The sequence below is a fragment of the Equus quagga genome, chromosome 15 (assembly GCF_021613505.1).
Source record: "Equus quagga isolate Etosha38 chromosome 15, UCLA_HA_Equagga_1.0, whole genome shotgun sequence".
NCBI lineage: Eukaryota > Metazoa > Chordata > Mammalia > Perissodactyla > Equidae > Equus > Equus quagga.
Window position 1 is genome coordinate 18,322,531 of NC_060281.1, and position 27,072 is coordinate 18,349,602.

General features: G+C 45.5%; 1 protein-coding gene across 1 annotated transcript in view; it reads left to right on the top strand.

The window, feature by feature from the left end:
- The first annotated feature begins 361 nt into the window (after positions 1-361).
- TNFRSF21 (TNF receptor superfamily member 21) overlaps positions 362-27,072 on the top strand; it is a 65,585-nt gene continuing 38,874 nt past the window's right edge. Inside the window, exons 1-3 of the mRNA XM_046640660.1 lie at positions 362-489; positions 21,523-22,174; positions 23,997-24,491. Of these exons, the coding sequence (XP_046496616.1) occupies positions 403-489; positions 21,523-22,174; positions 23,997-24,491 (1,234 nt within the window). The 5' untranslated portion in view covers positions 362-402. The remainder of the gene's footprint in view (positions 490-21,522; positions 22,175-23,996; positions 24,492-27,072) is intronic.

Consider the following 27,072-nt stretch of genomic DNA (forward strand, 5'->3'; position numbering starts at 1 on the left):
TCGCCGGCCGGTCTTGGGCAGCGGAGGAGGGTGGTTGGCAGTGGCTGGAAGCTTCGCTATGGGAAGTTGCTTCTTCGCTCTCTCGCGCCCAGCCCGCCTCCCTGGTTCTCCGCAGCCGCTGTCGGAGGAGAGCACGGGGAGGCGCGGGCTGCAGCCGCCGCTGCCTCTCCCCGCCCGGGCGGCCGCGCCGCTGGGCAGGTGCTGAGCGCCCCGGAGCCTCTCTCGCCGCCTCCCTCCTCTGCCCAGCTGCCCGGCTGCCGCAGTGCACATGGGGTGCTGGAGGTAGATGGGCTCCCGACCGGGGAGGCGGCGGTGGATGCGGCGCTGGGCAAAAGCAGCCGCCGATTCCAGCTGCCGGGGGGCCACACGCCCCGGGCGCGCCTGCGAGTCCGGGGCTCAGCCATGGGGACCTCCGCGAGTAGCAGCACCGCCCTCGCCTCCTGCAGCCGCATCGCCGGAGCCACGATGATCGCCGGCTCCCTTCTCCTGGTGAGCGCTCGGGGGGACCGGGGGCGGCGGCCGCGCGGGAGCCGGAGGCGCCGCTCTCCAGGAGCGGGGCGGGTCTCCGGGCTGGGGCCGCGGGAGGCGTGGGGTCGGGCCGGCCGGGTTGGGGGGCCCTGCAAGACAAGACAGCACGCGGGAGGGCTGCGACCGGGTTATTTGCGGGAGCCGCAGAGCTCAGCCGGGACTCGGGAATGTGGGTGAATTGTTTTCCTTGAAGCCTGGCTGCTCTGGAGGAGGCGCTAGGGGTGGCCGCCGGTTTGCCTGCGCATTTCAGGGCTTTCCCCCTACTCGGCCGCCCTCGTGCCCCCCCCCACCCCCTCCCCACAGCCCCCCAGCCCCCGGCAGCTGTTCCCTCCGCGTGGTGTGGGGCTGGGGCTGCGGCGTGGGGCGCCGAGGGCTCCCCGCCGCCGCCGCTTTGTTGCAGCCGCAGTGTCATGTCGGGATGCTACCGCAGTGGGAGAGAGTGGGACCGGTGCGCGCCGGGCGGTGGAGATGCCGGGCGCATCCGCGCCTTGCGGTCCCCAACCTGGCGCAAGCCGCCCCCTCCCCCATCTCTCTTCCTTGGCTCGGGTGGGTCCCAGTTTCTGCACGCCAGAAAGAACCTTGAGACCCACTCAGGCGCCTCCAAAGCGGCAGCTCCCAGTCAGCCAGCGCGCTGACACTTAAGTTGGGGGAGGGGGAGAGAGCGCTGCATAAAGGAAGATGAATTTTCTCCAGTCTTTCTGTCCCTCGTTTACCTGGGTCCAGGCTGAAGACCCTACAGGGTGGGGCAGGTTCCTTCTTCAGTACCCGGGCCACATTCAGCTCTAGGGCGTGCCCTCTCCGGAATCCCATCACTTACCTGGTTGAAGCCTGACGTCACCCTTGACTCAAAACTTATCCCAACTTCCCCAGAGCCCTTCTCCTTCTTTCCAAATGTTAGGGGAGAGGGGGCGAGTTAGGTGGGAGAAAATTAATTTAAGATCAAACCCTTGTGCCACCATAAGCTTCCCATGCCTATCTTTTTGTCTCTGCAAGGAGGGTGGAGATTCTTAGCTAAAAACCAAACAAAAACAAAAAACAAGAGCCTATTTTCATGGCAGGGCTGTGTAAGGGAAAGGCAGGCTTGCTGTCTCCTTCCCGAAAAGGGCTTCATGCCTGCCTGGCCAAGATCTGCCTAGATCCCAGGGCACTGCAGTTGCTATGGCCTGGGCATTCATCCTACAGACACTGGTTCCCTGTGAGTGTGTGTTTTAAGGGAAGAGAGAGACTACGGGAAAGTTTGGTGCCCTTAGCATTTATAATGAGGCAAGTCCTAGTCTCCTTCGGAGACTCTTTTCTGCCCATTTAGAGTAACGGGAAAGTCAAGATTTGTAGCCTTGAAACAAGCTGCGAGGATGGTGAGCCGTTGCGGGTGGGGGGAGGTAGTCTCTTCAAGCCGGCACCTGGATTGATATAGTCTTGGTGTGGAGAGAAACCCGTCTAAGCCCATGGGAACACTGATCTTGGCATCAGTGGACGTAGATGTGTCCTTGAGTTTCTTCCTTCTCTGCCTTGGATCTACTCTTCTAGCCCGCCACATGTCTGTCGGGTCCCTCCAACGCTCACATCCAGTCCAGTCCTAGATTAAATCTGAAATCAGTGTATTTCATTTATTTTACCTTTCAGCATGAAATAGGTTCTTAAAGTAAGGTCTCGGTGTACTCAAAGTGTAAGAGACTGGCTCCTTTTCTTAAGTCATTAACCTGGATTTACCTAAAAATTTTGCACTGGATTTGCAACTGAAAACCTGAGAATTGAAGTTTGGCTAATTTTTTTAAAAAGTGAAATTTATAGTGGAGCTTAGATGCAGCCTCAAGGTGTTAGCTGAAATAGGAGTCCTTATTCTCCTGTTAACTACAATAGAAAGGCTCCACTTCAGTTCATGGAATGGCCGGGGGTCGACCCCTTATCCTGAAGGGTGACTGAGAAGGGTGTACATGGGTCACCGGGGGCTATGTTGTAACCCCCAAGCAGGGTGGGGAGGTGCCATCTTTTATTTTTCCCATCGTCGCTCTTGCAAGCTCCAGTCCTCAGGACAGGTGTTGTTAATGTATCAGACCATGGGCTCGTGACATATTTCTCAGGATTATTTATCCCATTGGGATTCTTGACCATGTGAAAATAACAGGCACCAGGTCCCAGAGCCCAAGTAAACATGGCAGGGTGCTCAGAACACTCCTGGGGGCCGTTAGTGACCTAAGTATACATTGTGATTAGATTAGACAATAATGAACCCAATACAACGTCCTGTTTATTATGGCTTACATTTACCCCTCTTCTTGCAAATATCTCCCCTATTGTGTGGCAATATTTGTTATTGTCATCATTTTTGATGCTTTTTCTTGTCGTGACAGGCTAGCTGTATGAAAGAGAACTTACTATAAGATTTAAAAAAAAAGCTAATACAAGGCCAGCCCTGGGGGCCTAGTCGTTAAGTTCAGCGTGCTCTGCTTTGGTGGCCCAGGTTTGGTTCCCAGGTATGGACCTACACCGCTCTGTTAGCGGCCATGCTGTGCTGGTGGCCCACATACTAAAAAATAGAGGAAGATTGGTACAGATGTTAGCTCAGGGCAAATCTTCCTCAACAAAAAAACCAACCCCCCCATATGTGTATACTTATATATAATAATGATATGTATAACATATAGTATGATTTATATGTATATAAAAATTACTGTGCTAGGTGCTTTGTATATAGTATCTCATTTAACTCCCACTGTCTCTGAAGGGGGTGGTATTATTTCCATTTTACAGATGAGAAAATGGAGGCTGCAAAAGCATCATTGGTTTGTCCTGGGCCACACAGCTCCCAAGTGAGGGCACTGAGGCTGGAGCCCAGGACTGTCTGACTCTCAGCTCACGCTCTGCCTCACGCCTGGGCCACACTGCCTGTGTCACAACTCCAAACTGCTGGATGATGAAATGTAACAGCAGAGAAGGCTCACTGGGGCAAAGTTGAAATGGGTGGTTTGGTCTGTCGCGGAACGTAATGAGAATTACGAGAGTGCCTCTGGTAGGAAGTGTTCTTGCTGCTTGCACTTCTGTTTCTGATGAATTGAGGTGTCTGCATGATACTGGAAAGTAAACCATAAACTGAAAGACAAAATTTTCTGTGTTCCAGCCCAAAAGTCTGTAGAGAAGATAAAGGAGATTTAGGTTTGTGCCAGTGTGAAGGAATGCCCTAGAAGGGCTTGCCCACCATGATGCGACACACTCAGGGATGTCTCTTGCCCTCAGGGAGCTTGCTTTGACTGGACGGATAGAATGTGGGCAGTGGGGCCAGCCCAAGAGAAGGGAGCCGTAATTGATGAGGAAATGGTGTCTCAAGTTTTCGAAACTGCTATTCTGCATATATCATGAATTCCAGATAGAGGGACATTTGCTGCAAGGGCCTGGTCTTCTGTGTGCTGGCCTGGAAAGTACCAAGTATTAGTATTTGTCACTGTTATTGAGACTGGATACCTAGCTTGGTGCCACCTTCTGACCTTAGCTTCTTGAAGTTGTTGTCTAGAATTTGGCGCTTGACTTTGGCTATTTGACTAGGTAGGTGTGGCGTGCTCTGGTGGAGGCTGAACTTCTGATGGACTTGGTGGTAAGTTCAAGTAGAACTTTGAATTAGAGCTGATAGTACATCCAAAGGATTTTTCTCCTCTCTGTATAGCTTTTTCTTTTAAAGATTGGCACCTGAGCTAACATCTGTCGCCAATCTTTTTGCTTTTTCTTCATTTACCCAAAGCCCTCTGGTATATAGCTGTATATTCTAGTCGTGAGTGCTTCTGGCTGTGCTATGTGGGATGCCACCTCAGCGTGGCCTGATGAGCAGTGCCATGTCCTTGCCCAGGATCCGAACTGGCGAAACTTTGGGCCGCCGAAGTGGAGCGCGCGAACTTAACCACTCGGCCATGCGGCTGGCCCCTGCTCTCTATATGTCTTAACTCCACAACACTGGAGTGTGAAAGTTGGAAGGAAAAAAACAGCCTAGATTTGGGAAGCAATTTATTGTATGTTAATAAACCTACATTGAGCACTTTCTCTGAGATAGGCATTGTCCTAGGCAGTGGGACCCCAGGGATGAATTAGGATCTGAGTGAAGCCCCACAGGTACAGTTTACATGGTGTATAAAATGTACATGGCTCCCAGCAGTGCTGGTTGGGTTTCACTGTCTTATATGGAATCAGTGGCTGAATGTGATATACTCGAAGTAATACACAAAATGTGATTGATGTTGAAATCTTTAAACTGCTTGAAGTAACTTTGGCTGTTAGTCTGAAAGAGGAAGGAAAATCTTCCAAGTCTCAGAATAACATAGATTAGTCTTGGTAAGGAAGGTGACTCATAATCAGAAGAATGGAGAATGGGGATCTGTACTGGAATGCGGGGTTTCCAACATTCCCCGTGAGTCTTCCATCCTTGTCAAAATGTATAGAATGGGATCGAGCTTTCTCATCTAAACTGTTTCTAGAGGCGTGTGGCTGGCTGAAGCTGCCTCAGGTCCAGTCCAAAACAAACAAACAAACCTCCAGTGTAAATAACATACACAAGCAAACCCAATCAGCAAGAAATAAATTCCTTGAAATGGAATGTCTACTACCTTAGGTTAAGAAAAAACCTGAGACTAAAAAGGCATAAATCCACCAACTGGCTAAATTACATATTTTAGCGTGGCTAAATTTGGACGGAGTCTATCAAGCTGGATGTGTAGGCACAGTTAATGCCCTATTTTCCAGGACAGTTTGCAGAAGGCCCCTTTCTCCAGGTGTGCCCTTATTGGATAGGGGCAAGTAGGCATGAGCTGCTGGGCTGGCCCTGGCTGGTGGTCTGTGGACTTTCTGCATTGTGGATCAGAATGCAGAGACATCACTTTACACTTGATTCCATCTGTCCAGATGAGAGGTAAAACCTCTTTGGAGATTCCATAGGCAAGTTGAAAATTGGTTTTGTACTCACCTGGCCCTTTATAAAGTACATGAAATGTAATTGGCATAAGCAAACTTCATTAATTTTTTTGGTGTCGGGAAATGGTCAGATGCATCATCAGACTATTCAAGGGCCTGTATGAATTGAGTGACTTTTCATTGCGTAAACTCCAATGCCTATTTTCCAGTAAGCACTAATACTCTGCTGGCCCTCTTCCCCCAGTAGGCCTGGCAAATTCCGGTGATGCCAGGCCACTGGCAACTTCTTGGCAAACTCAGGTGCTTCTGTTCTGTGACAAGAGGAGCCCAGAGTATCATCACCTTTGGGCATGTGCCTGATGACCATTTGGAGCAGACTCAGTCTGCACCATCAGGCTCAGAGATGTCTCTTTGACAGAATGAAAACTGAAGCCATAGTAAGAGTCAACTTGGCCCCCCAAATTGAACCCCCCTTTAGCATTAGCAGGACACTGGGCTTTGTTGCTTCTGGAGTGGCAGCTGCTGTGCTTTGATTCTTTAGGAATAGGGGCAAGATCATGAGTAAATACAGTAAATACTGGCCTTGCCCAGTGTTTGTATTTGTCAAATACCAAAAGTAAATAGGAATCCTAAGTTGGCTTGCATGCTGCCACCTGGCTTTCCTACCACCTCCCGTTTCCAGCCTGAGTCCAGGAGGAGGGGAGCTGGGCAGAGGTTATACCCCGGGAGGAAGCTGGCAGATGTCATTGAGCGTGTGCTGAACTGGGGCTGTCGAGAGGTGGGGCTCACTGATGCAGGCTGTTGATTCAGAGCAGCAGTGGTCTCACTCTTCTTGAGGGGTGCTAAAGGCTGCTGGGAACGGTTCATTCTCCCTGCATTCTGGCTATCTCGATTTTTTTCACATCAGCGTCCTGGCCAAGGAGATGACAGATGTTTGCAGTGGTGGGAAAGTTGTGCTCAGAAGGACCTCAGACAGTGGGCATGGCCAGGATGTGGGTGGGTAGTCAGGGCACTGAGCTGTGGCCCCATCCTGTCTTTAGAATATATGAAAATTATGTCAAAGGCTTTGTTCTAAAGTAAAAAACAGAACAAAAAGAAAAAAAGGAAAGGAGGCTTAGTAAGGGAAGTCATAGCAAGGCTCATTATCTGCTCTTTGTATAGTTTTCCATGTGCTCTTCTAGCCTGGAACTACTTGGTGGCTCTGTTGCTTGGAGCCATTTGCAAATCTGTTTTGGGTGAAGGAACATGAGTTTAATGGCTTTAGGAGAGAGGAGAGGAATGAATCCATGAGTCGTACAATCAAATGAGAGCAGAGGGGAATTTAAGATGGCTTTGGTGCTGAGAGCCCAGAAGGGAGGAATATTAATGGCTGTTAATATTAATCATTGATTTGATATTACCAACTCCTCTTATGTTCAGTACTTACCATTGACATTGTGTTGAGTACCTTCTACAAATGATCCCGGTAAATCTTACAAATCCATGAGCTAGTAAGTAGCATTAGTCCCATTTTACAGATAAGGGGATGAGGCTTAAGAGAGGTTACGGTCAAGCAATTGACAACTGCTAGAAAGAAGATTCAAATCTGGGTCAGAGTGGCTTCGCACACACCGCTCTTAGTGCCCGCTTGTGGGTAGGAGACGAGTAACCTGAATTTACTGGAATTTTGTTTTCTGTTAAAGGAATGATTTTACCCAAGAATTAAATGTTCTCTTTCCATCCGATGAACACTTCTGCTCCATGATGGCATTTGGAAGTTTAGCCAAAATGGCTGATTATATAGTAAGAGCAACCTGTGTGTGTGTGTGTGTGTGTGTGTGTGTGTGTGTATTAAAAGGGGAGGGCGTGGAGTCATTGGCAAGCGTTTTCCTATGGTGTGACTCTGACGGGCAAGGTGCCATGGTTAAGATGGAAAGATCCTCTTGCAAGTTGAAATGTTATAAATAGGGGATGGATGCTTTGCTTTCCTGCTACTTGGGTCATTTTGAAAAATATTTGCTTAGTGAGTAACAGTGTAACATGGGTTCTGCTTAGCAATGTAGTTTCAACTTAACTTAGCCTGAGAACCCGGGGACTGTTTAGGGTTTTCTTCGCTGCTAGTCTGATTATTTGTATAGGATGAGTGCATGGGTTTGCAGCACCTGTTATTAGTATTTCCTTTGTTAACTATTCATTTCAGGTCTCTGAAACTTTAATTCCGTGATGTGCATAGTCCCATTGATGATGTTCTCTTGTGGTTTATTGCGCTCTCTGTAGCAGACATGTAAACAAGCTTTTAAACATCCCTTCCTAGATTGTAGATACTGAGAAAGAAAGGCAAAGTGTGAGAGGAAATTTAATCACTGGTTCTGGGAAAGAGGGTGGAATTCTGGTCTCCCAAAGAACCTTTGAGATGAGACCATTATCTGATTTCATCCTTGGCATGGCCAGGTCAGCTTAATCAGGATTAGGAGAGGAGGGAGGGGTCGGAAGGGGGAAAAAGATTCAAAGGCAAATGTTGGCAGATTCCAAGAATAATTTAACTGGGTTATTCACTCCTTGCTCTTCCTTTACTTCTAGAAGTTCATGGCTCCTTGTATTTAAATCTTGTGTACCTGGCCCAGGGAAAATGCCAAATTGGACAAAGTTTGGGTCTGCGTCTCTCCTTATTTGGAATGCTCAGGGGCCAAGGTTGTTATTTCATTTCAGCTTCTTAAAGACGCCGGACAGTGTGCTATTCATCTTTGTATTCTGGCTCAATGGCATGACACATAGTAGATAAGCAGTAAATGATTGTTGAATGAATTCCGGAAGGATCTTGTTCTAAACTGTTCATTCATTCTGGACAAGTTAGAGAGCAATTGGAGTTTACGCTACATCTCAGTACTCTGAGCTACAACTCAAGGGTATTTAGTTATTAACGAAGAACATTTTAAACTTAAGCAAGTTGGCAGACTAGAAGAACCTAGTAGGTATGGAATTCTCTTTATGTGTCTTCCCAATTCATTTTTATTCTTTGACAGTATGCAAACATTTATGTATAGTTAAAAACTAATGTGTATGTACTTAGTTGTGTTTTGCTTTTCTTGTGTAGCTATTTTCTATTATCTTACAGATATTTTTCACTCATTTAATGAATATGGTGCATCTATTAAATGTTAGATGTTACTAGTCTCTGGGTATATGATAGTAAAAGGTTATTCATGGCCCCTTCCTCTTGGAGTTCATAGATTATCAGGTAAAACAGAAGGGGTGACTAAGTCCTCTTTAAGGACTGACCTCCTTAAGGAACAGAAGGAAGAGTATGCCAGTATGAGGGAACAGCATGGGGAATGGTCCAGAGGTAGGAAAGAGGCTACGTGTTCAGAGAGCAGAAAGAAGGCCATCATGGTGGGGGCTCAGGTTGGTGTGGTTGGGCAAAGGGAGTGTGGATTGAGGTTGAAGAGGTAGGCAGGGCCCAAATCATATGAGACCTTTTAAGGTGTGAACGTGTCAGCATATCATTTGGAGTTCAGAGGCAAGCAGGGTTGAATTAGATTTTGGTTTTTTTTCCTGGGAAAGACTTGCTCTGAGCTAACATCTGTTGCCAGTCTCACCACCCCCACCTTTTTTTCTGCCCAAAGCCCCAGCACATAGTTGTATATTCTAGTTGTAAGTCCTTCCAGTTCTTCTATGTGACCTGCTGCCACAGCATGGCTACTGACAGACAAGCGGTGTGGTTCTGTGCCCGGGAATGGAACCTGGGCCACCGAAGCAGAGTGTGCCAAACTTTAATAACCACTAGGCCATCAGGGCTGACTCTGAATTAGATTTTTTTAAAGCTCGTTCTGGCAGCTCTATGGAGAATGGATTAGAAAAGGGAAGCACAGAAGCAGGAGGCCAGCTGCAGTCTTTCTGAAGCTCAGGGGAGAGGTAAAGATTCTCGGTGGTGGCTGGGAAGAATGGGGATTAGTGGATAGATTTGAGAGATTTTGCAAAGAGTTTACTGATGGTGAGATATGAAGGGGCAAGTGGAATTGAAGGAAAGCGGTCATGAGGGCTGACTCCCTGGTTCCTAAGTTGAATAGTCCACAGCGGTCTGATTACCTTGAAGGGAAAGGCTGTGTGCAGGGGGACGGAGCGGGATTGGGGAACCCGAAGTTTGGATGTGTAGGTTTGAGGTGCCCGGGATTCCTGGCAATTCAAGCTTTCATGCCTGCCATTTTTCATGGCCCCCTCTGCTCTGGTTGGCAGTGTGTTGGGCCATCCTTCTGTTGTTGGATGCTTGGGTGGTGGTTGTTGTTCTCACTGCCAGCAGTGCTCATGGAATTGTCTCTGTACAAACCAATTGCTCTTTGTCCTTTTGGGTTGTTCCCAAAAGTGAGGTATATTTGAGGTGTATTCCCCAAAGTGGAATTGCTCGGTTACAGGAAATGAATGAACAGTTTTATGGCTCTTGCTGCATATTGCCAGATTGTCTTTAGAAAGACTGAATTAATTTAGAGCCCCACCAGCAACCTATAAATGTGCCTTCTACCCCACAAGCCTGCCAACACTGGACTTTAGCATCTTAATTTATTTATGCTGCTTTAATATAGACATGTAAGGGTCCTTGGTTGTGCAAATTTGCATTGCCCTAGTTGCTAGGAACATCATAAATTTATCCAGATGATGATTACCTTTCTAATTACTCATGTTGTCCTCTGTCTCTGCTATGGACTGGACTTTGTGTAAACCTCATTTGCATTAATTCTTTATATATTCTCGTTATAACCTTTTATTACTGTGTATGACATTTCTACATTCTACATTTAATATTATATTTAATAACACAAATTTAAGTTAATATTCTTAAGCCCATTTTTTTATATATCTGAGAATATCTTTTTTGTCGATTTTAATGGTCAGAAATTGATCTCTTTGCAGATGGACTAAATAAACTATTTGATTACTTTTAATTGTATATTTGATCTTTTTAATGTTGCGTTTGTTGACTTTTCTGGACTTCAGCATCATATTGGTGGTGAGAACTACCTCAGTGTGATCTGCAGGATGTTCATACCCATTGCATAAGTAAGGGATTGTATGGCCAAATAAGTTTGGGAAGAGCTGGGTGCTAAGTGACCATTTTCTGCAGCCTTCCTGCAGGGTCTCCTGGAACGCCAACAGGCTAATATTGTGTCTCTCCAAGAGAGGGCTGCAATCAGGAGCATTTCCTAAACTTTCAGACCAGGGATTGGTAAACTTTATCAGTAAAGAGCTGCATAGTAAGTATTTTCAGCTTTTTCTGCCTCGTGGTCTCTGTGGGAACTACTCAGCTCTGCCTTTGTGCTTTGAAAGCAGCTGTGGGCAATACCTGAAGGAAAGGGCGTGGCCGCATTCCAATAAAACTTGATTTATGGGCACTGCAATGTGAATTTCAAATAATTTTCATGTGTCACAAACATATTCTTCTTTTGATTTTTTTTTCCAACTACTTAAAATGTAAAAACCATTCTTAGCTTGTGGGCTATAAAAAAAGCAGGCAGCCGGCTAGAGTTTGTTCACCTATGTTTTAGACCCTAGAATCATTTTATTTTTATTTGTTTGTTTATTTTCTTTTGAGGAAGATTAGTCCTCAGCTAACTACTGCCAGTCCTCCTCTTTTTGCTGAGGAAGACTGGCCCTGAGCTAACATCCGTGCCCATCTTCCTCTACTTTATATGTGGCATGCCTACCACAGCATGGCATGCCAAGCGGTGCCATGTCTGCACCCAGGATCGGAACCAGCGAACCCCGGGCCGCCGAGAAGCGGAACGTGCGAACTTAACCACTGCGCCATTGGGTGGGCCCGACCCTAGAATCACTTTAACATCTTATAGGACTAGATCAGGGAAATTCACTCTGGAAAATGCTTACTTAAATTCTGCCCCATTTGTCTGAAGTGTACTTATTAATAGTAAATCCTTTCTCCTCTTATGTTTTCTCACTTGCTATGTACTAAGTTTATATTTTAAATCTGTGTGAAATGCCAGTTGGTCCTTGTGTGTCCTTTAACTCATTGTTGTGCAGGCTATATCTTTGTTTTGTAGAATGCTCCAAGTCTCATCGGGTATCTTTTAGGATTACAGCTTTTTAAAATCTGGAGTCTTGGATACTGCAAAGGGTTCCTGGACCCTATTCCAACATGTGTGTGGAGGCGTCCCCACACCAACGAGCAGATCTTGGTTGCCAGCAGGGTGTCTGAGAATTCAGTTCCTTCTAACGCTGTCTACCCAGACAGAGAATCAGCTTCCACAGGTAAAAGGCTCAGTCCTACAAGACCACCCTTCTCGAGTTTGATTAATTTGGTAGAACGGCTCACAGAACTCAAGAAAATCTACTTACTCACTAGATTACCAATTTATTACAAAGAATGTGAAAAGATACGAATCAACGGCCAGATGAAGAGAAACGTAGGGCGAGGGCCGGAGCAAAGGAGTTCCTGTCCTGGAGTCTGGCGCAGTGGCGCAGGAAAGCGGGGAAGCGGTCTGGTTCCCCAGTATGGAAGCTCTCCTTCTGGGTTTTTAAGGAGGCTTCATTATGTAGTCATGATTGACCAAGTCGTTGGCCATTGGCAGTTGATCCACCCTCAAATTGCCCCTCGGATCCCCCCTCTCCTCCCCTCTCCTGCCTGGAAATCAGGGAGTGGACTCCAGTCCTCTGATCATCCGCTGGTTCTCCCGGCAACCAGCCACAGCCCTTGGGTGGGGTCCAAAAGTCACCTTAAGACATCTTTGTGGCCCTGAAGCATTTCCAGGAACTGAGGACAAGAATCTAAATATTATAACAAAAGATGCTCCCTTTGCTCTTATGCTCGGGCAACTCCAGGGTTTTGGTTGCTGTGAGCCAGGAACTGTGGATGAAGACCAGATATATCTGAACAATATATTTCGGTCCTCTGAATTGACCCAATGTATATTGCTTATAAATCACAGTATTGCAGGAATTGGATATTTGCATTTTCATTGGGGTATTTTAAAAGATTGTCTAATCCTGAGGGAATGAAGCTAAAATAGAGTAGAATGATAAGTAGAAGGAGTGATCATTAAAATAACTGACATTTGTGGAGCACTTACTTGTGTCACACGTGTTCTACCTGCTTTATCTGTGTTAAAAATTAATTGTGAAAACAATCTTAGGAGAGTAGCTATTACAATTATTTCGATTACACTAATGAGGACATGGAGACGTGGGCTGAGCCTCTTTCTAAAATCCCCCAGCTGGGACCTGAGAGAGCTGGGCCTGCTCAGCACCCTGGAAGCTAAAATGGGTTTTGTTTATACTTTCGTGCTGGAGTTGCTGCGCTGGCTGGTGCGTGTTAGCCTGCCTTGGTTTATATAAGGATTCTATAAATTCTTTGAGCACAGAAGAGTATCTCCCTGAACCTTTGCCACTGTCTTGTTTATAACGTGGCTTCTCCCTGTAGGTGGGGGTCGTAGCCTATAGAAATAGTCGTCGAAGCGCATGGAAGGAGATGAAGTTCTGTGGTCCAGGGATTGAGTGCCGGGTGCGCAGAGGCCTCTCTCTGCACTGCAGGTTGCAGGGAAGACCGCATCTGGGTTAGGCCTTGTCTGTTTTTTTCCTTTTCCCAGTGTCCCCTGAGCTTGCCTCCTTCTAGTCCTACAGTCAGCACATTCTAGCCTTGGCTGTCTCCATATTCACTTGCTTTGACAGCAGTCCCTGCTTTTGACCCAGCAACAGAAGACTTTTTTAAATCGGAGAGGGGAGAAGGAAATGCGGGAGCTGACCAAATTTATGTAACTGGGAGCAGTACTGTCTGTGCTTTGTGGAAGCCTTATCCTTGGAGCTTTCCGCGTTGCGCGTTCTTTTTCTCCCTTCAAAGCTAGAGAACTCTCAGCAGTCAGTGTCTTGCTGTTATGAATATGTGAGGCTCACAGTGGCCAGACATTCTAGGGCGTCTAGTTCTACCTGGCTTTTGCCTTTTGATCATCTTAATAGATATTGCATAGTCACCTTCTCAGGAATAACTTGCTCTCCTTATCTTTATTATAGTATCTGCAGTAGCTGAGATCCCTCTGAAACTATTAGTTTTATGCAGCATTAAAAAATTTCTAGGGGGAGCTGGCCTGGTGGCGTAGTGGTTAAGTTTGCGTGCTCTACTTCAGAGGCCCGGGATTCACAGGTTTGGATCCAGGCGCATACCTAGCATCGCTTATCAAGCCATGCTATGGCAGTGTCCCACATAAAATAGAGGAAGATTGGCATAGATATTAGCCCAGTGACAGTCTTCCTCAACCAAGAAGAGGAAGATTGGCAGTGGATGTTATCTCGGGGCCAATCTCCCTCACCAAAAAACCAAGTAATTTCTAAAGTAAATTCACAAGCTGTGTTCCTGTTTGTCCATTATGAATAGACAAAAGTTTACCACTGCCTTGAGTTTGCTCATTTCCATTAAAAATTATTGGAATTTGCTAGGGAACAAGAATGACATAAATATGTTGTTCTTGTAAACTGCAAGGAGTTTTTTCCCCATTTGTTCGAAGGGTGAGGTCATGGGATAAGAATTGTTGAGGTAAATAGGCATCAACGTTCTAACATGTATTAACACATCTGGATGCTTCTGGTCTTCAGTTGGGTCCATCTCTTCCCTGGAGTAGAAGTGACAACAGGGCAGATGTGATGTGGGTCACCAAGGTGAGTGTGGGGGGTCCTGGAAGCCTTTATAGCTTGTCCTTTTATTTTATTTATTTTTTTGAGGAAGATTAGCTCTGAGCTAACATCTACCACCAATCCTCCTCTTGTTTGCTGAGGAAGACTGGCTCTGAGCCAACATCCGTGGCCATCTTCCTCTACTTTATTTGTGGGACGCCTGCCACAGCATGGTTTGACAAGCGGTATGTAGGTCCGCACCTGGGATCTGAACTGGCGAACCCTGGGCTCCCGAAGTGGAACGTGCGAACTTAACCGCTGCGCCACCAGGCCGGCCCCATCACTCGTCCTTTTAGACCTGCCTCTTCCCTCCTTCGAAATCTTTGTCCTGAGCGTTACCTTTTAATCACTCAGTAAGTATGTATAGTGTTCTCATATCCTGTTGGGGATGGGACACTAATATTTGCCTCATTTGTCCATTATTGTTGGTGAAATAAGTGTCCTGGCGAAATAAAATTTTCCAAATTACCAAAGTTTAAACTAGGATGGAACATAGATAACTTCTGAAGAATAATCTCATTATACTGCTTATAATTCTAAGCACCGTTAGTATATAAATCTTTTTCATAAAGTGAGAGGAGATGTTTTAAATTCATGGTTATATTTGCTTGTCATCTTAAGCAACATGCTGAGCATCATTCTTGTAAGCCAGTTATGGTTCCAGAAGTACAAGTGATGTCGTCAGGGTCTTTGGAGGGGAAAGGACCTCTTTCCCCATAGGCTGAAGGCTGCCAGACTGCTTTCTCTCTTGAATTATCCTGGCGATTCTCTCACGCTTGGCTTAACACCTGTGCTTTCCTCCAGCAAGCTCCTCTGCCACCACACTTTCATGTGCTGCTTCTAATTATTTATGGTCTGCAGATCCATTCATTCATTTAGTCAACAAACGCATGAGGTATACCCTGAATCACGTGCGTCCTTGAGGGCTCGGAGAGCATTAGGAGGGAAAACAGACTCTGTTCTTGTCCTCATGGAGTGTGGGGTCCAGAGGGGAAGACACACTAAACAGATCCATGTGCAACTACAAAATTGTGGTAGTCCTATGGGAAAAAAGGGAAGAAAGGGAAACCTGTTTTAATTTGGGGAGAGGGCCAGGGATGGCGTTTCCGAGGGAGTTCCATCTCTGGTAAAGATTTTGCATTTCGTCCGTAAGTCATGAGGGAAGCCATTGGGAGTTCTAAGCAAGGGATGGAAGGATCAGATTTGGTGTGTGAGTGGGAGTGAATGTCAAGAAAGGAAGCCAAGAACTCAGTCCTCATTGCTAGACTCTCTGAGGAGGTCTGAGGATCCCTGCAAGGGAGCTCCTGGTCCCTGCATTTTTGGACATTTCTTTTCACTGCTCAGTGCGGGTATTGGTAGCCTTTTTTTCTGTAAATGGGCAGACAGTAAATATTTTAAGTTTGCGGGCTATATGGTCTCTTTTGCAACTATCCAGCTCTGCCGTTGTATGAAAGCAGCCATAGGCAATGCCTAAACGAATGTCTGGGTTCCAGTAAAACTTAGAAGAACGAGTGGCATGCAGGATTTAGTTTGCTCACCCCTGGTTCAGAGGATGCTCTGTTGATGATTTCCGTGATCTTTATTATTGAGGTGGTTGAGCAAGGGAGGAAATGCAATCTACGTGGTTGTCCCTGGCCTTGAGCTGCTTATGATCATTATGGGAAGATAAATATATACACTTAGGAGGTCATCAACAAACATTATAAGACAATATGTAATTAGATACCAAAACAATGAAGAGAAACAGGAAATGTGTTGAAGAGTTTGCTCATCTACTTGGAATCTGGGTGTCTAGGACTCGTTGTAAAGGCTCCATGGAAAAGGTGAAATTTGACAGACAGTCACAGACACCTTGAAGGTTACAGTTGAATACAACCTAGTCCAACCCGCTAATTTTACAAGCGAGTAAAACAACGTCCTACTGGTCTTAAGGCAGAGCCTGGACAGGAACACAAGTCTTCTGTTCTCTAAGTCTTCGCCCGGGTACTCTTTCTACTTCAAATCTGATCCTTCTGCAGGCTGAAAATACAGATCTGGTAGATTCATATTAATGGGGAGGAGGAGGAGCGAGAGGCTCCAAGTCATGGCTTGTGTGGAGACTTGTCCTTGAAGAAAGCGGTTCTCAAGACTGAGCAGCGTGGCTGTGGCTGTCATTTGGGATTAGAAGGAAAGAAGAGAAACTGGGGCGTGGAGTGGGAAGGGAAGGAGGGGAATGCGGAATAGAGAAAAATGCACACGTACGCCGACATATGGACTAGGAGGCAATCTACATGTCCTTAGAAGGAGGAACCTCTACATTAAGGCGTATCCGTACTGTCGAAGAGAACTGGACCGTTATAAAGAATGAAATGTCTGTATTTCCGACATGGAAAGATTTCCGTGATGTAGTATTAGAAGCTGAATGAAAGCAAGTCACAGAATAGTATGTGTGGCCTGTCCCCTTGAGACACGTGAAGCAAACCTACAGTAACTGAGCCAGCCAGCTTAAAGTGTGTGTGTATGTATTATGTGTAAATGCTCAGAATGGTCTGGAATCATGCACACCAAAATAGACAGTGGGTTTCTCCAGGGATGGGTGGATTTGAGCAGAGACTTCAACATTTTACTCTATTTCATAATTATTAGCATTATTACAAAAATGTTTATCTTTGTTATAAAAATAATTATTAAAAAAGAACAATATGAAAACTGTAAAGGTGCCAGGTTGGGTAAGAGGTGGAGGGAGGGGCTCTGAGTGGAACTGGGCTGTCTCCAGAGTGTTCCTCAGAATCAGAGGATTAGAGTTAGAGGGGTCCTGTCTTAGGTCAGGGGGTCCAGAACTTAGCTGGGCATCAGAACCACTTGGAAAGCTTAAAAACAGACAAAACGAATTCCTGGCCCCATTGCACATCCGCATGATCTCAGGTGATGGGACTGGGGATGTGACCTTTTTAAAAAGCTGGTAATTCTGATGCTGCGTTTGAGGCCCAAGGCTTTGGTGAACCTCTGATTTAGTTTCTCCGCCTCTGTACAAATGAGAGCATTAAGGATCGGGATCAGGTAGAACCTCAGGGTTTCTGGCTCCCGCTCGCCCACTTTTTAATGATTGTGTCTCCAGATTCAGGTGTTTTCCCTAACATTAGCTTTTAGGTATCAACTCAGCTCGGTTTTACAGTTTGTACGGAACATTCTTAAATATTGCTTTTGAACTTGACCCTCTTCCTCCCCATTACCCATCGCTTCACCCCCAGAATCGTCTTTGGGAATGATTTTTTACATCATTCTGATTTTCTTAGAACCCAGAGGGCCACCACCAGGCAAGTTTTCAGTTGACTAAAAGGAAAATAACTTTTCTCAGGTGCCACCTGTGTCTCTGTTAAGAAAAAGGGACAGTGCCATCGCTTCTCTCAGCAGGGTTTCAGTAGGCTGAGGAGCCCAGGGGGCAGGTCCTCCAGCTATGTAGCTCAGATGGGATTGGCTGGTAACTTTGTTATTGGCAGAGCTCTTTGGGGTCCTTATAGCACAGTGATTTTCAAATTTGCTGTAGGAGTAGACCCTCCTTAAAATGAATTCTTATCTGGAAACCCCCTTAGCACATTGGTAAATCAGAGCTGCTGTGTTTGAGGCAGAAATGGGGAGCTTGGCGCCCTACTTCCCATCCCTGCCCGTGGGCCCGCAGGTGCCCCCTCCCGGGCCTCAGGGGCAGCCCTGAGAACCGTTCCATCCTGTGCTCTCTTGAGTGCTATTTGAAAACTCTTGATTTCTTCCTCTTTCTTCTCTTATAGGTCATCGTTCACCAAATCCAGCTGATCTGACCTCTCAAATCTGTTGCCTTCTCCTCTTTCCATGGCCACCACCCTAGTCCAAGTCACCCAACTTCCACCTTAGCTTTCACCTTCTGAGTGAGTTTTCTCCTCAGCTCTCGCCCCACGCCACTTTCACCTTCCACTCTGCAGCCAGATAAGTTTTGAGTTCACAAATGTAGAGTATATGCCTCTTTCCCCCCACCTTCCGATATAAACATATAATGACTTCTCATTGCATTCTGGATTAGGATCAAAATGTGGAGCCTCTCCAAATTTGACAATGGCCACTGTGTTGCATCTTGAGGTAAAGCTACGTAAATTTTTTAGTTCCTGTGCTGAGCTTCCTTCTACTTCAGACTTTTGCTCTGGGACTCCCTCTGCCTAATGCCCTCCACTTCCCCTGCCCAGAGTTAAGTTCTGCTTCTCTATCCTTCAGAACTACTCCAGAACATTTCTCTACCATTCCTAAGCTAGGAAGCGCCTGTTAAACCCCCTCTCCCGGGGCTCTGTATTTCTCCTTCTCGGAAGGAATCTCAATTCTAATTGAGCAATTACTGATGTAATCGGTTGTTTCTGTGTGTCCTGCTTTAGAAGGTAAACTCCAGGGGCCGGCCTGGCCTGGTGGTTAAGCGGTTAAGTTCACACGTTGCGCTTCGGCGGCCCACGGTTCGCCGGTTCGGATCCCAGGTGTGGACATGGCACATTTGGCAAAAGCCATCCTGTGGTAGGCGTCCCACATATAAAGTAGAAGAAGATGGGCATGGATGTTAGCTCAGAGCCAGTCTTCCTCAGCAAAAAGAGGAGTATTGGCGGTGGATGTTAGCTCAGCTATTCTTCCTCAAAAAAAAAAAAAAAAAGAAGGTAAACTCCATAGGGCTGCCCTGTAAACTCTCAAGGTTCTATCCTCAGCCTCTGGCCCAGTGCCAGACGTGGCACGGTACACACGTGGTAGGTCTTCGATAAATATTTGTCCAGGGAATTAATAGTGTCTGGTTTTTGCATAAGTCCCACATCTAGTGTTCAGCCCAGGTGAAGCTGCTGAGGCAGCATTGTTTGTCAGCTCTATTTGCAGGAGCTGGAATTGCCTCCTCTAGCATGAGGTAATTTAAAGGTCCATTTTTAGAGCCACATTGTCTAAAGTGGGTTACCTACAATGATGCAGTTTAAAGGGCCCTGAGCTTTGCTTTAATTAGAAACGTGATCAGTTATTGTAAATGAACAAAGAACTGAAAAATCCACTTAAGGAGTGGGGAAGTGTGCAGGTATAATGAGGTTTGGAGGTGGTACTGCCAGGGGGCCCTGTGGTAATTCAGTCATCAGGGACTGATGAGAACCTAGAGGCATCCCTGGCCTTAGATCTAGAAGCATGTACTTGGGGAGATAGATGAAGCTGTAGGAAGCTTAGCTGCAACCCCAGGTGCAGACGCACACACCGTGAATTCGTGACGCCCCTGTGCTGGTTCCACAGAGCCATCCCCTGGGTGTGTTTCTGGCTGACCACTCAGCCTTGCTGCACAGGTAGAGGGCCAGACTCAAATCCACAGTGCATCAGAGAGATGTTTGTCCCCAAGCATTGCTCTCTGGCCAGATCATCCGTTCCATTCTTTGCTTTCATTTAATTTGCATGTGTAATAACCTGCCATTTTGGTTATTTATGCATCTTTCAAACTTCCAGAACACTGCAGCTATCTAAAACTCCTTTTGCACTTCGAAGCTAGATACGCAGGAACTCAGAGAAGTACAGAGGAGAGCCACTTTTGCACCCTCTTGGGTCAAGTCCTTAGCTTTGAGGGGGTTGGGACGAGATTTGTCCTCATGTATTTGCCAAATGCCACTTGGGTTCCACAAGATGGTGATGGACTTTCTTCCCTCAATGTAATGTGTCTGCCATGCTCAGAAGAGGGTGGCTGGGACTGGTTTTGCAAATAGAAGGACCAAGAAAAGGAAAGAAAGCCAGAAGTAAAAAGGGAAGATATTACAGAATTTACCGTTATCAACCAGGAGATTCCTTTCCTTCAGAATCCAAGATGAAGTTGAGCTTCTTAACCAAGAAAATCAACCGCCATCATTTTTGGTCTCAGAGTAAAGAAAAGATATTCTCATAAGCTGAAGATTTGTTTCCAATATTGTCATTTAATTGGAGGCAGCTCTGGGATAGGGTAAGGGGGTCTCGAGATACTTTTGGTTCAAATAGTTAGATTATGGGATGGAGAAGAATTGAATCTTGGGTTACATTTCAAAGTGCTAAGAAGATAGGAACTCTGATCACCTATGAAGTATTCTTGCTTTCTTCTCTCAGTTACTGGTATAGCAGCAAAGTTGGAAGGAATTTTGCCCTGGTCAGTAGCTGGTAGTTTGAGGAAGCCATTATTTTCTTGACACATAACCTTTCTCCATTTTGTCGAGGACAGTGGAAACTTTCTTGTTGGAACCTGTCAATCTCTATTTTTGCAGAAAAGCTTCCTTTTAATGTTCATTCTTAAATGCGCCTCCCACCCCCGCCAAGGACCTCCAAATTTAGTACCATAAGTATAATTTCCTTTCTCCCAAATTTTCATTCTGGAAGCTACTATAAAATCCTGTCTAGCTGGGTGAAGCTTCTGTTCTATGCATTAAATTTATATGTGTATTGAGTCCTTGCTGGGCACAGCTTTGTGCTTGAGCTTCTAAACGGCATCAGCTCCATGATCCAGTGACCATGGCCTTCAGAGGCTGAACAAGCAGGATGTCCTAAAAACGTCAACTGTTGTTTAAAGCATGTTAAGAATGCCAAGGGCCCACCCCTGTTTTTGTTTTTGTTTTGAGGAAGATTAGCCCTGAGCTAACATCTGCTGCCAGTCTTCTTCTTTTTACTGAGGAAGACTGACCTTGAGATAACATCTGTGCCCATCTTCCTCTACTTTATATGTGGGACGCCTGCCACAGCATGACTTGCTGAGCGGTGCCATGTCTGCACCCAGGATCAGAACCAGCGAACCCTGGGCCGCCGAAGCGGAAGGTGTGAACTTAACCGCTGTGCCACTGGGCCGACCCACGCCTGCCTCTGTTTTGCAAAAATAAACAGAAACAAACAAAACATGTTTGGCTTTGCATAGACAAAACCTTTGGAAAAATTGTGCCATGTCTATTGGTTAACTCCAACTGGGTAATTTGGTGCTGTGAAAGTAGCAGCCTGAACATATGCCATCTTGCTTCTCAGTGGCTTTGTCGTGGTGTCAAGAAATGCCAACTTGACGTTTGAGTCATGGAAAGGAAGACAACTATTCAGCAAGTCATTTTCCTCTTGCGTTAAGATTTTGACTTCTAGATAGCATTGTTAATATGAGCTACAAAGGGCTTTCACGTTCATATTCTCAATTGATTTTTTTGAGAAGACTTGTCAGCTTTATTTTACAGATGGAGAAAAAGGAAGCTGAATCAAAGGTCAGGCAACAAAACCAAAGCTTCCCAGCCAGTAGATCAGGCCCTAGGATGGAAGCGGAGTCTTTGCCTCTCTCTTTGTATTGTGTTGCAGGAGCGGTGTTAAGAGGATACAGCACTGCTCAGGTCTTTAATAGGAATGATGATGGCGGTGTTGGGATTGTTCCATTCCATCCTTTTCTTCTCTTCTGTTCCTATATCACACCTTCTCATTTTGTTCCTTCCCCTCCCCTTTTATTTCTTTCAGCTTGGATTCCTTAGCACCACCACAGCTCAGCCAGAACAGAAGGCCCCAAATCTCATTGGCAAATACCACCACGTTGACCGTGCCACCGGCCAGGTGCTAACCTGTGACAAGTGTCCAGCAGGAACCTATGTGTCTGAGCACTGTACCAATACAAGCCTGCGCGTCTGCAGCAGTTGCCCCGTGGGGACCTTTACCAGGCATGAGAATGGCATAGAGAAATGCCATGACTGTAGTCAGCCATGCCCATGGCCAATGGTTGAGAAATTACCTTGTGCTGCCTTGACTGACCGAGAATGCACTTGCCCACCTGGCATGTTCCAGTCTAATGGTACCTGCGTCCCCCATACAGTGTGTCCTGTGGGTTGGGGTGTGCGGAAGAAAGGGACGGAGACCGAGGACGTGCGGTGTAAGCAGTGTGCTCGGGGTACCTTCTCCGATGTGCCTTCTAGTGTGATGAAATGCAAAGCATACACAGACTGTCTGAGTCAGAACCTGGTGGTCATCAAGCCGGGGACCAAGGAGGCAGACAACGTCTGTGGCGCACTCCCATCCTTCTCCAGCACAACCCCACCTTCCCCTGGCATAGCCATCTTTTCACGCCCTGAGTACACGGAATCCTATGGAGTCCCCTCCTCCACTTATGTTCCCAAAGGTAACTTGAGTAACTTTACTTCATGAGTTATTTATTTGAGGACAGCTTTGAGCCCAGGGAAGTCACCAAGACTGGGCTTGTACCAAAGATGTTTTCTTTATTTTGTATATCCCAAAGTCACCCCTTAAAGAAGGGGCTTGCGTTTTGTGGCTAATTAAATGTAGCTTCTTTGGACCTGTTAGAAACATATAGACTTAGAATAGAAATTGAGGGGATCAAATATCTACAAACTGGATCACATCAAGCTAGAAAATAAGAACCGAAATAAACAAGGACAGCGTGTGGCCTTATGTAAGTCACGGAATTTCTTCAGGCCCTGGTTTCAGACATGTCAAATAAATGAGTGATTTAGATGTTTAAGGTCCCTTCCAGATTAAGTTTTCCAACATGGAGTCCATCCTGGGTGGACACAGCCGGAAGGACAGAAGGAGGGAGAAAGGGAGAAAATAACATGCCATCTGCAAGGGAGGGATGAATATTGGATCTAAGGTGGGGCAAAAAAGGGGACAGAAAGAATCTCAGGAAATGAGCAAATTTGTATCACGTTGACGATAACTAGCGTTCACATCTGGAAAATAATGTTTGTTTTTTCTAATGATTTTAACTTTATGCCTTTCATCAAGTACCCCAGTTTCCCTCAGAATTCATTTTAAACTTCAGACAGAATATAAAATTTAGCCTTTATTTTCAAATCCCTTCCTATTTAATTTAATTTTGTTGAGATGATAGCTGACTTGAGTTGTGCTTTCTAGCCTAATTGTGTGTGATTTCGCTTGACCTTCATGGTAACCCAGTAAGGAGGGCCTTCTCAGAACCGCCATTTTGAAATGAAGAAACAGGCTCAGATGACCTGTCCAGGCCTTCTCGGCCTGATACAGGCCAGGTCCTGTCTCTTGGAACTCAGAATCCCTGGCTCTCATGCTTGTTAATGAAGACTGCTTGTGGAAGCTTCTCTGAAAGAAGTCCACTAAGCTGCCAGCCCAAATTTTGTTTATCTAGTAATAGCAGATACTAAGTCAGTCTTGCGCTATTTTATTCACTGACTTGTTTCACCAAACCTTCTACTGGTTAAACATGGATTTGAGTTTGAACTCTTTTCGTTGTTTTTAAGATTGGCACCTGAGCTAACATCTGTTGCCAATCTTTTTTTTTTTTCTTCCTTTTTCTCCCCAAAGCCCCCTAGTACATAGCTGTATATTCTGGTTGCAGGTCCTTCTAGTTTTGCTATGTGGGATGCCACCTCAGCGTGCCGTGATGAGTGGTGCTAGGTCTGCGCCCAAGATCCGAACCGGTGAAACCCTGGGCCGCTGAAGCGGAGCACGCGAACTTAACCACTCAGCCGCGGGGCCGGCCCCTGAACTCTTTTCTTTATCTCAGTCGTAGTCTGAGTTTTCCCATTGCATCATGAAATAGTCAAAAGGTGGGAGAGGAGGAATAGAGGAATTAAAGGTCCAAGGAATTAAATTTGAACTAGTTCTCTGAATAGTCAGTACAATTAAGAGTTGACTTAAAGCTGTGAACATACGTGTCCGCTCAGTATGTGAAACACAGGAGAAGCTGCTATGAAGCTCAGATGTTGGATCCCCAAGCATGCCCTTGGTTCTGGCATGAGGAAGTGAGTTTACCTGTTCAGTTAGTTTTTACCTTCCATATAAAGGTGCTGTTAGGGTCTTTATGAAAATATGCACTATAATTCATTCTCAGGCTCCAAAGGTCATCTCTTCTTTATCTGGCCTGGTTTGGAGATGACCAGGAAGAGGAGGGAATATATAGATCCCCAAATATAGAAAAGCTCTTCCCCCCTCCTTACTCTTTTTTCTAGGCATGAACTCAACAGAATCCAACTCTTCTGCCTCTGTTAGACCAAAGGTACCGAGTGACATCCAGGAAGGGACAGTCCCTGACAACACAAGCTCAGCGAGGGGGGAGGAAGGCGTGAACAAGACTCTCCCAAACCTCCAGGTAGTCAACCACCAGCAAGGCCCCCACCACAGACACATCCTGAAGCTGCTGCCATCCATGGAAGCCACTGGGGGCGAGAAGTCCAGCACGCCCATCAAAGGCCCCAAGAGGGGCCATCCCAGACAGAACCTGCACAAGCATTTTGACATCAATGAGCATTTACCCTGGATGATCGTGCTTTTCCTGCTGCTGGTGCTTGTGGTGATAGTGGTGTGCAGTATCCGGAAAAGCTCGAGGACTCTGAAAAAGGGGCCGCGGCAGGATCCCAGCGCCATCGTGGAAAAGGCAGGGCTGAAGAAATCCGTGACCCCGACGCAGAACCGGGAGAAATGGATCTACTACTGCAATGGCCATGGTGAGCCTTCTTCTCTCCTTGCTTTCGGATCCTCCTGCCTCTCCTTCCCTGGGCCCGGTTGTCTGAAGGAATGGGAAATGCAGTTTCTGGAAGCTCTTTTGTATACCAAGCGCTGTTTGATCACGTTGTGTCATGAAACATAAGGTGCTCGGCATTTGACATAATACACTCAGAGAGAATAACCACTTTGCCCCTTTCTTCCTCTGGCACATTTATAGGAGAATGTTGTAGGATAAGAAACCCGAGAGTGACGGTGAGGGACTCTGTTCCACTTTGTCGTTGAACAAATGAGGGGATGGAGTTCGGAGAGCTTTGGCTGTGTTGACCCAGGCTGGTTGTTTGTTCAGGATGCGTCGGACTGACTCCACGGCTCCTGACGGGGGGAGCCCCTGCTTGCTCTACACTGTGGGGCCGCTAAGAGAACAGAGGGGGAAATAACAACTTGTCTTCAGTTTGCCTTTTTGAATATGAATTTTGCTGTTAGATTCCTGTCACTTTTCTCACGTTTACTTTTGCCTTCCTTAGGTTTTTAGGATCCCATTTCTGTCAGGAAGATAGGAAGGTCTTTTGGATTATAGACACCCACAGCTTAGCATGTTGGTGACCATCTGAGGCTGGGCCCTGCATCTTTTACCCAGTCTGTGTGTGTTGACACAGTCTGGAATATTGTGGTTTTTCCTCTTTTGAAGACAAAAAATAGCTTATAGAACTTGTCCCAGCAGCTAAGTTTGATCCGAAGACGGCAGTCTTCAGACCGAGGCAGTAACTTCTCTTCCTTTAAACCCTACATGAGATTTCAGCCTGAAGTTTTGAAGATCCCATTCAGGTACCTTCTTTCTACTTAAAGACAAAGATATAAGCCTAACTTGCGGAAAAGCAGTTTGGCCTTTTTATCTTGAGTCTTAAATGTTTATACCCTTTCGCCCAGGAATTCTATTTTTGTGAATTTATCATAAAGATATAAACCAGAAATACTTAAAAAAAAATTTAAGCACAAAGATCTTAAACTTTTAACTCAATGTTATGTGTAATAAATGAAATTGGAAATAATCAAAGGGCCAGTTTTAGGGAAATGACTAAGTAAATTATGGCATACCCATACAATGGAATATTATGTTGACATTGAAGGTTTTATGAATTTTTTTTTACCTATGACATAGGAAAATGTTTATACTAGGTTAAAGAAAAGAAAAGAACCCAAGCTACATACTTTATGTAATATAATCCCAATTCTCTTAAAACTTTAGAATAAAGATTGAAAGGAAATATACCAAAATGACAATATTGTTTCTTCCAGTTTGATGAGATACATAAAATAATTTTTCTGAACTGTATCATGGACCCTTACGCCTAGATACTTCAGTGAATATTTCCTAACAGTAAGGATATTCTCTTAACAAAAACATAGTACAGTTTTCAACCTCAATAAATTTAATGTGAATATAATATTTTAGTTTACTGTTCATATTCCAGTGTTGTCAGTTGACCCAGTAAGGCCATTGGTAGATAGCATATTTTTTTCCTCTGGTCTGGGATCAGCTATTCATTCAATTGCCCTTTAAGTGGCCAATCAGGACACTTGTTCTAATATATCTAATTAGTAAAAACAACGTGAGCGTCCTGCTGGACTATGTAAATATTTGAAACTGTCCTCTCATTATTCACTTTATCAAAGTAGCAACTTCGTTCCTTTGGTAGTTGCATTTATGGATTAGATTGTGGTCAGCTATATTTCTAAACTGTATTTGTCAGTGTCGTTTTCAGAATTCTTGCAAACACAGTGAGTTATAGAAGCAAAACTGCCCCAGGAGCAGAAAGCAATTTAACACAATGACCCTAGACATTCCTGCGACCCTGCTAACTTTGTCAGCTGCTGTGCCTGTGTCCTTAATATCCTATTTCATAAAAAGAATGGAAGTGCCAAATCTCTACAAAACCTGACCATACGTTCTGTGAACGCAGTAATATGCTTTTCCAAATAAATCACAGTAGTCTCATTCAGGTGCAGCTATCTCTTTTAATAATTTAACCTTTTTCCCCAGATTTTTGCGTTGGGATACTTATATTTAAGGTGTTTTTCTAAGGAAGACCTCTTCTTTCCAAATTGCTCTTCTCAAAGGTACCACCAGGTACAATTCCATTACAAAGAGAGGTTCTGTTTAATAAAAACCATTCCAGGTGCTCAGAGAGGCCTGTAGAAACAATACCTTGTTGATCTGATTTGCAGTGAGTGCTGGGCAGCAGATAATCCTGTATAATAAGATCTTGTTTTGGGCCTTGTCCATTTCACGCTGAATTCCTCCTGATGATGAGAGTGGGGATAAAAATGCCTAGCTCTGCGTGTCCTCTCTAAGACGTTGTGTAAGAGCTCACTTACCCCTGCCCGCCTTAAGCAGACCATGCTGTGCCCGCGAATGCCACATAGACCCTCAGCACCTTGAAGCTAGGCCGTTGGTTCTCATCTTTCTTGTCACCAAGAGCCTCTTCTTTATTTGGCTCTGCTCACCCTTCTCTGCTAACCATGGACTTAGGACTTTTAAAGTTGAACTCTACAAAACTGTTGTCTGACTTTCACGGAATC